At 31.6% G+C, this 13,777-nt stretch overlaps 1 protein-coding gene across 1 annotated transcript; it reads right to left on the reverse strand.

The window, feature by feature from the left end:
- Window positions 1-6,437: 6,437 nt before the first annotated feature.
- LOC132050594 (protein CUP-SHAPED COTYLEDON 3-like) lies at window positions 6,438-12,643 on the reverse strand. The gene is made up of 3 exons (XM_059441945.1): window positions 12,292-12,643; window positions 8,997-9,262; window positions 6,438-7,031 (listed from the first exon to the last, which is right to left on the reverse strand). Exons 1-3 carry the CDS (start codon window positions 12,458-12,460, stop codon window positions 6,591-6,593), a joined length of 876 nt encoding a protein of 291 aa, XP_059297928.1. The 5' UTR covers window positions 12,461-12,643; the 3' UTR covers window positions 6,438-6,590.
- Between the last annotated feature and the right edge of the window lie 1,134 nt (window positions 12,644-13,777).

Below are 13,777 nucleotides of genomic sequence, written 5' to 3' on the forward strand. Positions count from 1 at the left end.
CTTTCTAATTCGGCCACATTATTTATTGAGTTTTTTTTATTTAAAAAAAAAAAATTGTCCAAACTAAAAGAAGTAATTATAAAATTAACAAAAACCCCACCTATTCCCCAAACTCCTTCACCAGAAATACGAGATGCTACTGGAAGATTGTAACAATTGCAAAGCCAGTACGATATCACAAGCAAACATGTCAAATAGCAAAATAGAGGCAAGTAACAATGAAATTCATCTGTAAAAAAAAAATCAGTTCAACCACCCTTGCTTTAATGCAAAACTCATCCAAAACACCTTGAATTAACAACCCAAAGCATACCCAGTTCAATAAATTCGAGTCCGTTGAGTTTCTTGATTTGGAGAATCTATGAAGAAGAAAATTCTGGAAAAAGAACATAAGAGAAAAGGGAGAAAGAAGAAGAAATAGAAAAGAAAAAGAAACCTAAAAGGAAAAATAAATATTTAAAAGTATAATTAATTATAATAAATTGTCATCCAATTAGCAGACGACACATGTATATTTGGGGGTATTTTGGTGTTATTTTTTTCTCCCACGCGCTTTTCAGAAATTGATCACACTTTCTTGACACGTTACCCGTTAAGGGGTATTAAATTCACTTGAAAGTTGTTTAGGGGTATATAATCAGTCGTAAAATTAAATTGCTAAAATGAGTTTTGGGGGCAAGTTAAAGGGGGTTTTATGTGTTTCTCAATAATTTTTGGCTCGAACATATTTTGAACATCAAATATTTACTGAATTCTGTTTGTTAGATTGAATGAGAACTATAAAAAGAGGAGATTAGCGAGAAATTATAGTTAGAGGTACAATTATTGTAGCTTTTGTCATTTTTATTTATTTCTATAGTCTTTTTTTTTTATAAGATTTTCCAGGTGCACTAGGGTGTTATATATCAAGAGGCGAATACAAGAAGGTCGACTTGGTCTTATCTCCGATTACAACACTAGGATAAAACTATTATTCTTCGAAAAAAGAGGAAAGGTGAAGCTAACATTGACATTCCAATTCTCGCGAAAATCTATCTATATAGCTAACTAACAAAAAAGGTTTGCCTTGTCATATTTGAGTCGTATACAAGGCAATTGGCTTTTGTCCGGAAAGAAAGGACCTTTAGCCCCCGCAGGAAGTTGCTGATAGGAGTCATAGAAGGACTCATTTTGACTGCTTAAAGCTAGATGATTTGCAACCTTATCAGCCTCTCTGAAAGAGTGTTCAACCTTGACATTAGCTTGGTTCTTCATCTGTTGAATCTCCTCAATTATCACTCTCAACTTATAGTGGAAACACTTGTTGCCATTAACCATCTGAACAATAGAGAAGGAATCCAATTCCAAGGTGAAGTTCCTGTAGTTTAGCTGTATACACTTCCTCAACCCAAAACTTGCTGCCGAGGCTTCAGCCTCTAAGTTACTGTGACAATGTATCGGAAAAGAGAAGGCTATAATAAATTCACTTTTGTCATCTCTCAAAACTCCTCTTAGACTAGCTTTGACACTAGATTAGATAAAACTCCCACTTGTGTTAAGTTTCAAAAAAACCGCATGAGGAAAGTTCCAACAAACCAAGGTGGTCTTGGGACAACATATCCAAGGTAGGGTTAAGTTGATAGTAGGGTAAGACTGAATACTAGCATTTAATATGTTTCTCCTGGCTTATTGGATCATTTGCTACACTCTAAACTTCTTTCTGTCTCCACAAGTGCATCCGCAATGTTGCTTCCAAATCTCCCAACAAATAAAAAATGGGACTATTTGAGCAACTCTTTTGTGTACTGCATTTGTAGTAGGCTGAGCCCACCATAAGTTGATCAAATGTTTGATTGTGCTTTGATAAGGTCTAATGCCAAGTGGTTGTCCAAAGTGCTTCCATATTTTTGAGTTGCTTCTCCTAGGATGAAAACATGTTTGCATAGTCTCTGTCAAATGTGTGGAGCAGCATTTGCAATTGGAGTCCCTGCCTCTTCCAAACCTGGAAAGAAATTCAACAAAAGGTAATTTACTTTACCGTAGTGGAACAAACTTCAGCCCAATTTAAGGAATAGTAGCAATACTTAAATTGATTACTTACGAAGAAAAATTACAAGAAAGAAATCTAGTAGTTCAACTCATAAGAAAAAACAACAACTGGGATGAGAATTCAATATAACCAACTCTGATTCCTTCTCCTATGCTTCTCAGGTGTTTTTTCTTCCCTTTAGTTTAACAGTCTTGTAGCTTTTTGTTGGGCTGCTTGATACGTTGGCCCTTTCCTAATTGTCCCAGGCCCAATCTCAATTTCTCTACCGACTTGGGCCTCAGATAATTGGGTTGGCTGATCCATAACACAGTCTCCAAGTTAGAAACGAAACATTTTTTTGCGCGGATTGCCCTTCTTTTGGGGTGGTCTTTAAATTTTACCTCATATTTCAAGCCTTTAAATTATCCCCTCATATCGCTTGCCTTTAATTTTTGCCCTTCGCATTGCAACTCGAGCGTTCACACGTAAATCATGAGGTTCGAGTTCGAACCCCGCTCAAGCATAAATTAAAAAAAAAATTGCAAGGCAAGGTTGATCGCGTGTTTGGATCCGATACTCTTGTTAAGGAATTACCAAATTTATGCCGAACCCGCATACTCATGCCTTATGGGCGGATTTGGCATAAATATGCCAGGTCCGCATAACTTTGGTAATTCCTTAACAAGTTTACGTCGATGGGGCATACTTTTAATGGGCAAACTTTTATGCGGACCGGATAAACTTGTGAAGGAATTACCAAAGTTATGCGGACGGCATACTTATGCCAAGTCTCCCACAAGGCATAAGTATGCCGAGTCCGCATAACTTTGGTAATTCCTTCACAAGTCAGTATGCTTGCTGGGGCATAGCGAAATTTAAACTCGCATTGCGATTTTTTTTTAAAATTTTGACCGTGTGGATTCGAACTTGAAACCCATGGGTTTTTAAGGGCAAAATTTAAAGATTTCAAATATGAGGGGCAAAATTTAAAGACCACCCCAAAAGAAGGGCAATTCTGCGAATTGCCCGAAAAGAAATTGTAAAAGGTTTGTCAAAACTCCAAACATTGTGCCTTGAGGTTGCAAATTGCGTTATGTGTGTTCCAGGGTTGTAGCTTTCTATGTTGCATTTTTTTAAAGATTTGATGGGACTTTGTTGGGACTTTCTTGGTGTTTAAGGTTAAATATTTTTTTCACTGCATTCGTCAAATTTTTAACGGACATAAATTGTTAAACGATTGGTGGTAGTTTTCCAATTGCAATGTCATAAGATTCTTGAACTCTTTGATTAGTGTGAGAAGAGTAATTAGTAGAACTTGTTGTGTTGAAATTGGAGAAAAGGGTTTGTACAGGAAAGAAAAACATAAGCCTAGTACTAGACAAGACTTTAAAAGGAATCAACTATGTAGGAATTTTACCGGGATTCTGTTTTTCCCAAATCTTAACTGAAATAAATCAAGAATCAATTGAAATTGACGTTGAAAATTGTAAGACAAATTAGATGTGGGACTTTTGAGAAAATGACAAAATTGGTCTCTTATTTTTGGCACTAGGTTCAAAATAGTCCATTATGTATTACTTGAGCAGTTTTGGTCCTTTAAATTTGTCAAAAATGAGCGCTTTTAATCTTTGTAAGATATTTTTATCAACCTTGGATTGTTAAATTTAAACGGAACTATGAAAATAGAAAGGATTTAACGGGATGTAAGACAAATTATATGTGCGACTTCAGATAAAATGACAAAAATGATCTCTCATCTTTGGTAGCAGATCAAAATAGCCCTTGTGTATTACTTGAGTGGTTTTGGTTCTTTAAGTTTAAAAAAATGAATACATTTGATCTTTCTAAGATATTTATCAAACTTTGATTGTTAAATTTAATCGGAACTATGAAAATAGAAAGTATTTAACGGAAAGTCACATTTAGAAGTACAGATTTTGTAGTTTATGTATTTTTAGGTCTATTTCAAGAGTCTGGTGCTACTTTAGATGTGCAATTTATGTTATGTCTTGTCTAGTTTTTTATGTTTGATGTAGTCTTTTATGTTGTGGTTTTTAATTTTTGTCGAAAGCTTATGGTGTTTATGGTTTATTTTTTAGTGCGCTTGATGTTTTACTTCTTGTTTTTTATAATTAATCATAAAAAAAATCCTCAAAAAAATGAAGTACAAGCAAGCAGGGCTAAACCTTGTCTTACCAATTCTAATGAAGTAACGTTAGGTTGTGTTTATGGTTAATTTTTTTCATGATTTTGGTTAAATTTACCAATCAGAGTTTGATAAATATTTGATAGAGAAAAAAAATGCTCACTTTTGACAAACTAAAAGGACGAAAATTGCTCAAGTAACACTTAAAAGAACTACTTTAAACCTACTACCATAGATAAGAGATCATTTTTTTATCAATTTTTTATTATTATTATTTCAATTACTTCTTCCACATCTACATGATAGTTTAATTTAAAATAATATTAAGTTAAATATACTTTTTATTATTCTCTATGAGAGTAAAGTTAGCTGGCTCTTAACAAGTTTATTTGAATCTGAGTATTCAAATATGTATTAAGATTAAAATGTCTGAATTTGAATAAATATTTAATATTAAGATTTAAATATTAAATAATTAATGTTTTGTTTTCTTGAATTTTAAAATAAATATAAAGTTCAAATAAAATATTAATTAATCTGATACTATATCAATAAAATATTTTTTAAAAACACTAGTTGGTGTAGTGATGGTATTAGTTGATGGTGATGGTTGTGGGTAGTAGCTAGTGGTAATGATAGCTGGCAGTACTAGTAACATAAAGGTTCATGGTGGTGGCCGCGGCTGATAATTGTGGTGTATATATGATAGTGACAGCTAATGGTGGTGATAACTGATAACAGTGATTGGTGATATATAATAGTGGTTGATGATGATGATTAAATTGTGATTGATAGTTGTTGTGGTAATGCTGGTTGATGGTGATGATTGTAAATGATGGCTGGTAATATTGTCGTGGTGACAATTGAATGTGGTGATTACCTGAGGATGGTGATTGTGGGTGGTAGTTGTGTTAGCTGCCATGAATGGAAGCTCAAGTTAAGAATGGAAGCTAAAAGAGTAACTGTGTAAGGAACAAGCTTGAGAGAAAACTGAATCTCAAAAATATCTCATTGTATTGAATCAAATGAATTGGGTACAACTCTAGAGCTAAGACTAGCTACTTATGCAACTCAACAAAATACAGTTGGCACTGCACCAACTAACCGACCTTCTAATTTAGGCCTGAGTTTTCTTTATAACCTAACCACTGTTACATCAGCTTGCTCTATAGCTAACATCTCAACAAGTTGAATAGTTGATAATGGCAGGTGCTAGTAATGACAATAGCGGTTGTGATGAAAATGAATGGAGTAGTGGCGAAATGTATTTTTATAAAAATATTTAAATGAATAACATCCAAATGATATTATATAATTTTGTTAAACAAGTTGAATAACATAGATAATGTAAAATTCATCATACTACCAGTGTACAAATTAATAAATCATGTTATTAGTAATAGGTGTTGAGTGTATGTAGTTATTATTGCTAAATTTGCACTGGATTTTATTCTTGAAAGAAAAAAGTAGAGTGAACAAGAAGAAGCAATTATTAACCCATGAATGCCTTTCCAAATATAAGAAAATTGTGAATCTTCAGTAACAAGGATAGAATCTCTCTTTGTTATGATTATTGCCTTTTTACACTAAAGTCAAAAGTAGAACACAAATAATATGAACAATAGATATCCCTACGATCTTATAAATCCATCTAGTTAGTGAGGCTAGGGAGAGGATAAATGTAGAAAGAAAAAAACGCCACTGAATTATCAGGTAAAAACGTATCTATCCCTGCATGACATTAGTATTTCATAAAAAAATATTTAATTAATATCTTAGGTGAAAAGAAAGAATATTATTGATTACCAGACAAACAAAATATAGAATTTCCCACACTGCTACTAAGACTGAGGCATTCTTACGTCTTAGATCATATGTAATCAAATAAGTATACCCTAACTATGTTGATATAGACTATCTATCCACTGTCTACCATGTCTGCTTTCCTTCCTCCTCCGCTTGCTTTTATCTCTTATATACACCTCTTGTTGGATTTTTGCACAGACCATGTTCGGGACCGGTAATTTCATTTGCCAAACAGCTTCATCTTGCCCATCAAATTCTGTAAATCAGAGCAACAAGTACGGCTATGATAAAATCTCTAGTGTGCTTACCCTTCCTGCTCCTGATCATTCTTCTCCATATACGTACCTTGCACTAAATGATACGTATTATTACTTTAATTTTTAGTTTGCTAGTTCTAGATTAAATTGTTTGATTTAATATACACATCGAGTGCAAATAAATATTACCGGGTAAAAGTAGAAAAAACAACAAATACCATCCAAACCAATCATATAACGTCTATCTTACTATACTCACAACCAAACACTACAGTTTATATTCACATGTTCTACAAATATAATTTAATAAATGCCTGTTTTTTTTTCTACAAACAATAATCCAACAGATTAATAATTACTATGAGTAATAATTTTAAAGAAAAACCAAACTATTTTCATCCTCAAATCTCATATCACTAAGGCATGAATTAACCCCTCCATCTTGTAAACTTGAATATTCTTCAAAATTCATGTCATTCAAGAACCCAAATTCATCCTCCTTGCCACACTTTGTGTATTGAGCCATTTCATTTGCTAGAACTTTGTTTATCTCTTGTGACAACTGAAGATTGTTAGAGTTCACACTTTGATGGATAGAGTTATTCGAGAAATTGGCGGCCAATGGGTGATGGCTGCCGCCACCATAAGGCAATAACTTAGGCATGGCTCCATTGTTGTCCATATTGAGAGGAGATACACCAAATTCTGGAGATGTCATACTAGTCTCATACATATTTTCTGAGCTGAGATTGTTACTAGTATTGTTCTCATCTTTAGTACCTTTGTGAAATACTCGACATAGTACCCAATCTTCCTGTTCAATGATCATAGGCAATAAGTCGTTAGGCCTTTTATGAGTGAAAAAAAAAAATCATACATAAGTAGCATTTGAAATAGAATTCAGAACAACTAAAAATTTTGAGTAGCTTGCAAGCGGTAGTCATTGCATACTAGCTGATTAGTGGATTAAGAGAGTGTTTCATTAGTATTCTCAATCTCAGAGGAACTATAATTGGTCAATTAAGGGATTAAAATGAGTGACTTTTGTAATAATATTATTGTTGAATCGAACTTAATTTATATACACTGACAGTGTCATAATTAAAAATTTTCTACTCTCAGGTCATGATACGAAAAATAACTATAGATAATCATAAGATTAAAGAAGGATTAGACACTCGAAAAATACAAAAAGTTACTTGCTACACCATGCTAATATATACTAATGTGTAGAATCTTTTTACGTCGCTGATGTATATAAATTAGTCCTACTGAACTTACTTCTAGCTACCTCAAATGGGGACTTTATTCTATGCACTAATGATGAAAAATATAATTGCACAACTAGATCATTTATAAGGTAATTATAAGTAAAATTTTATGATAAACATTAATAATTAACTTTTAGCTAAAATAGTAACTAACCGACATTACAAGTCAAACTACACTAAAAAGGGGGACTAAGCTCCTTTATGCACAGGGTTCGGGGAAGGACTGGACCACAAGAGTTTATACACGGTCTTACTCTGCATTTCTGCAATAGGTTGTTTATCAAACTACACTATCAGTGTAAAAAGAATTTATACTTTATCAAACTACACTATCAGTGTAAAAAGAATTTATACTTTATGACTTATATCAATCTTGCTAGACGCCATCCATTATTTTCACTCATTACTCAATGTAAAAAGAATTTATACTTTATGACTTATATCAATCTTGCTAGACGCCATCCATTATTTTCACTCATTACTCAGTTTTTTCGTACCTTTGTCTCAAATCTCAAACGTGGAGGTTTCTAAGAAGTTTCTTACAAAGACATACTTGTCACTTACAACTCAACAATAATTTTTCAACGTACCGCGTGCTGGACTTGACTTCTACTCTATTTCTATACGTGACTAAAAAGTTTCCTCATGTCCCATTGGAATCAAACCTAAAGACCTTTTTAGACTATTTGTTAAACAGTCTATTCGAATTTTATTATAATACTACTAGAACATCTCTTACGCTATCCTATGGAAATTAATTTGGTAATGCATAGAAATGTATTTTATGTATTTTACCCTTAATGATTTAAGTTTTTCTTATTAGAAGAATGACACGCCGTGTTTAAGATTACAATAAACAAAGGATAAGATTAAAAGGTCTTTTTCATATTCTTAAATTTCGTGACTAATCAAATTAAGAAGCATAAAATGAAACAAATAAGGGAGTGTCTTTTTTATTTAAAAATGTTTTTGCTTGATGTCCACCAAATTATTAACGCAAATGGCTTCCGTTGCTTATGAGCCAGAGTATTTTTTCCTTACAAGCGTCTAATCAATAATATATTACTTGCTTCAATCAAGCATTATTGTCAAACTTTAACACTAAAGAAAAATTATTAAAGATCGACTATCTTCATATACCCTATGCTTCATCTTGTACCATATCATCAAGAATTTTCTACCTTACCAAAAACATAAAATACTACTAGAAAAACTCTGATTTCCGACCGGAAGTCCCATCATAAATTGGCTAGTCGTTAAGGGATTTTCTACAGAAAGTTCATCGGAAACATTTCAGAAAAAAACAATTTTGGACAGGACATCCGCTGGAAATTCCTTTTTTTGTTTTTTTTTTTTTTTTTTTTTTTTTTTTTTTTTTTTTTTTGTAGTGAAAGATCAATCCAACAAATAATTTTATGACGCTAACTTTATCAGAGTATATAACTTAAATCCGAGATGAAAAATAATGCGTGGCAATGAAAGAATTAATATAAAAAGTTACTAATTACCTTAGGAGGTATATGAGGATTTTCGAGACGAAATTCATGCATAATCCAGCCAGTTTTAATCCCATTAGGAGCTCTATTCTTGTAAAACACCAAAGTCTTTCTCATGCCAATGAGTGCACCTGTTTGAGTATCAAACACAGTTCTATCTTTGCCTGTGGCTTTCCAATAACCAGAAATGGTGGCCCTATTTGTTCGAAAACCAGTTGCATACTTGCGATCTCTAAAGCTGAAGAAGTACCATTCATTGGAGTTCAACTTTGCCACCTCTAATAATTTAACAAAAAAGTATTAATTAGTCTATCATGAAAGCAAAAAATAAGGAACGACAATAGACAAGAAAATTGGATAAGTGTGTGTGTGTGTGTGTCTATATATATATATATATATATATATATACGGCAAGAAAGATACAGATTTGTGACGGAATATTTATGATGAGGGACTAATCCGTCGCAATTTGCAATGGTTTTAAGACCGAATTCATCAATGTGGACGAACTTTTCTAACGGATTTTTGACAGTTTTATTCCTCTGTCACAAAATTTTGCGATGAGAAACCTTCAGAATCATAGAGGCGGATTCATGATTTGAAGTTCATGAGTTCCTATACCGACGTCAAGTTAAGTATACAACAAAAATTGAGTTCACAATTAAATATTTACAAATATTTCTTAATATATGTACAGAATCTGAGTAAAGCTATGGCGTTCATGTGAACCTGGCTCTAGATCCATCCCTGGTCACAAACATTGTTTTTGCTTGTAGTGTATAAATGTTAATTAATGTACACTTGATTATGTTATAAAAACATATTTATAGTAACGTATTAAACTTTTAAATAAGATGGTCACATAACTAACATGGGAAAGGTCCTACTTTCAAGTCTGCCCCACATATTATCAGCAAGAACTTCTACGTTTTTAGCCCATGTAAAAAAGAGTTAGGAGTATGCACGTGAGGGCTGTAGGGGCGTGTTGAAGACATAATGATATAAACAACAACAATGTATTATTTTTGACAGTTTAAGATTTTAAATGAGGCTATCGCACATAACAAGTTCAAAAGGCAAGGATAATTGTGGATGGCAAAGTTAAAACCTATATTAAAGATAAATGTTGTATAGGACATCAACATCACTAGCTTGTAAGACAATAGTACTAGGCATATGTTTCCTCTTTAGCTAAAGCTTCCAAGAAAGTTCAAGTGAAAGAATGGGAAGAAAAAAAGGGTTTTTAACTTTTCTTTTGTCTGTTTGTTAATAGTCGATTTATTTAGATGGTGGGCAGTCCATATCACTTTCATGTCCTCACCTCACCTAATAACAATGTTAAAGCATCAAAAGGAACATTAAGTTAAAGACTTGTACATTTTTATTTTATTTTTTGTCTTTAACTAAATTAACGTTCGTCAAATTCAATTCATAATCTATGACAATAGCTGCAAGAGATAAAATAACAGTCATGTAAACTGATAACATGATCTCTTTCTTTAATCATACGTGTACACAAAATTTACGGATCCAATTAATTATTCCAATTACATGACGAGAGGTTCTTCTTCATGTTGTTTCTTCGTCTTCTTGTTCATGATCTTGACAAATGTTTTCTGTTCATTTTTATATAAATGAGAGGTTCTCCTAAATTGTTATTATTATTATTAGTAGTATTAGACAATCACTCATTAGACAATCACTCATACACACATATTTATGAGAATTATCATCTTAATACACATTTTAATATTGAGAAGTATATTCAGATTCAAACGTCTTTATCTTATTAAAAACAAATGAGATCTTACGTGCAATTTTTGCATAATTAAGTGACATGATGTATAAATATATATGGAGTACTTAATTGTATAGTAAGTACTTTCACGTGTTGACAGAATAGTAGTTCTGAAAATGATCACACCCGGAGACTTTTTAACAACAGACATAAAATTAATTAAGGAGCTTAAACAGAATATTTCATAGAAGTATCCTTTTCTTTGAAGTTAGTTTGTCCACTTAAGTTGGGAATGTTCCTTCAAATTAATTTCACTTTCGAAGATAATGTTTCTTTTTTCATTTTACGTGTCGGCAGTACCCGATAAAATTTGAACAATTTTTAAAAGAAAAAGAGAAATAGATCCAGAATCATAATTCATAGTCTTATTTTAATTGAGAATTCATTATCCAAATAAATACAAGAAATTTCTTCTTATTTTTTTCCTTAAAAAAAAAAAAACTACTCTAATAGGAAAAAAATAATTTTTACAAAACACGTAAACGAACACCTCGGATGTGTTTTTACAATTTTTGCAAAAACTGGAAAGAAAAAAAAAAAAAAAAACTTCTCTTTGCTTTTGTTTTTTTCCGAACATCTCCAATGGTGTCCAAAATTTTCGAAAAATAGTGTAAGAGTTCTTCGGAAAAAGAATCTTTCAACAGTTGTGATAAAAACTCCAACTATTAGATAATTTGCCTAGTGTATTTTAGTTAATGAAAAATAAATTTTCTTTTTTAAAATGGAAAAACTTTGAATTTTAATTCACTGGAGAACAAGAAAATCTTGAATGAAATTTCCATCATAATTTTACAGAACCATCGTGAGAAAAGCTCAAGAAACTCCATGACAAAATCACGTAGTAATAAAGAGAAAAAGAAGAAATTACAAGAAGATGAAGACTAAACATGAAGAAGAACCGCTCATGTAATTGGAATAATTAGGTGATTTTTAGATAAGGAAAAGAAAACAATGAAGAAGATCAATAATATATAAAATCAACGAGAATCTCCTATTTGTATAAAAATGAAAAAGAAAGAAGAAGATTTAACATGAAGAAGAACCTCTCATCATCAAGATAATTAATCGGATCAGTAAATTTTGAATAAGCATGTGACTAAACTAACAAAAAGAACATGAAGAGGAAGAAAATACAAATTATTAAGCAGAACACCTCATTTGTAAAAAAATTAATAAAAAAACATTTGTGCAAGAACATGAATAGGAAGATGAAGAATTAACATGACAAAGAATCTCTCATCATCATGTAATTAGTCGAATCAGTGAATCTTGAATACATAAATGACTAAAGAAAAAAAAGAACATGAAGAAGAACAACTCATAAAATCTTAATTATTAGTCGGACCAGTAAATTTTGAATACGCGTAAAAAATTTAAGAAAAAAAAGAACATGAAAAAGAATATGCCTTTGAATTATTAATCAAATCAGTAAATTCTGAATACGCGTAAAATGAATAGAAAAAAAAACATGAAGAAGAAGAAGAAGTAGAATTAAGAAGAGAAATTTACCAGGAAGTTGCCATGGTTCACAAGTATGAAGATCAACTTCCACTAAAGTGCCTTTAATGACTTCTTGATTAGCAATTTTCTTGTAAAGATAATGGCAAATTAATTCTTCATCACTAGGATAGAATCTAAATCCTGGTGGCAAAGTTGATCCAATATCTCTTAAACCCATTCTTATTGGAACAATTTAGGTAATTAAGAAAAAAAGTAGATCTTTTTAGTTTCTTTTTGGATTTGGAAAGAGAGAAGGAATATTTTTTTGTTCTTGAGGATTTGGTAGTCCAAAAGAAACTTTCAATAGATAAATTAGTGTATTAATATATTGAGAGAAGCAAAGGCGTGTATTTATATACAGGGAGAGGTTGAAAAGAAAACTTTGCCACTTGGAATTAGTTACATAATTTTAGTAGCTTATGTTTGTGAAAAGTTCGTTATTGTATATTCTTGGGAACTTTCATGATAAACCAAAGTCACAAGAAATCTTCTTTGTTGCCATGGTTAACAGAATAAATAATAGGACTTAGGCTATACGCTGACGGTGTAAATATTTTTTATATTATAGAAGTAATTTAACTGGTGATAGCAGATTAATTATCATTTTTATCAAATTATTGATTAATGCTACTAGAAATTCCACTTTGGAAGTAATTAATCGATCACTCTTTGCTGATGTCGATCCGTTCTCATGGCTCGAACCGAGGCCTCTAGTGAATGCGTCACATGAACTAGTAACTTTTTGCTCAAATTCTGTATATATTAAGAAATCCACTAAATATTTATATATTAGACTGTGAACTCAATTTTTTTAACTTAAGATCATTGTATAAACTCATAAATTTAAATCTTTTTTATTAGAGATTATAAGTTCGATATTCGATACTAAGGATGCAAAACTTATTTACACAATTATATCACATATAACGCAGTTACAGGTAAACTTGTATGATAATCGTTAATCAGTAATATAATATAATAATTAAAAGGGCAATAGCTACATGTGTACAAAACTGTAGAGTAGATATCTTAAAATGCTTTTTATTATTGTGTGGACAATGGAAAAATCTGTATACAAAATTCCTTTACCAATTTGTTTGTTTTAGGGCGGGCAGAGCTAGGGGTGTAAGTTTAAGATAATATTGCCCAAAGGGGGAAAAAGCGATTCAAGTGAAGATTTAACAACATAATACAAGATTACAAGCTGTCACCAGTTCTTTCCTCTATCCTTTTTGGAAAAAATTTCCTTTGCTTCAATCATTTATTAAGCATACAAAATAAATATCTCACTTCTTAAAGATTGTCACATAATTGGTCCAAATATATATAAAATTTAAGAAATTAGCGATAGACAAATTTTGTAGCTATTTAGCAAAATTTATCGTTAGTCTTATTTAACGACAGATTAGTGACGACAGATTATGAAAAATTTCTGTTAACTACAAGCAATTTAGCAACAGATTGACGACAAAATTCCTGAATAAATCTAGTTTCT

This window comes from Lycium ferocissimum, chromosome 3 (assembly GCF_029784015.1).
Source record: "Lycium ferocissimum isolate CSIRO_LF1 chromosome 3, AGI_CSIRO_Lferr_CH_V1, whole genome shotgun sequence".
Classification (NCBI taxonomy): Eukaryota; Viridiplantae; Streptophyta; class Magnoliopsida; order Solanales; family Solanaceae; genus Lycium; species Lycium ferocissimum.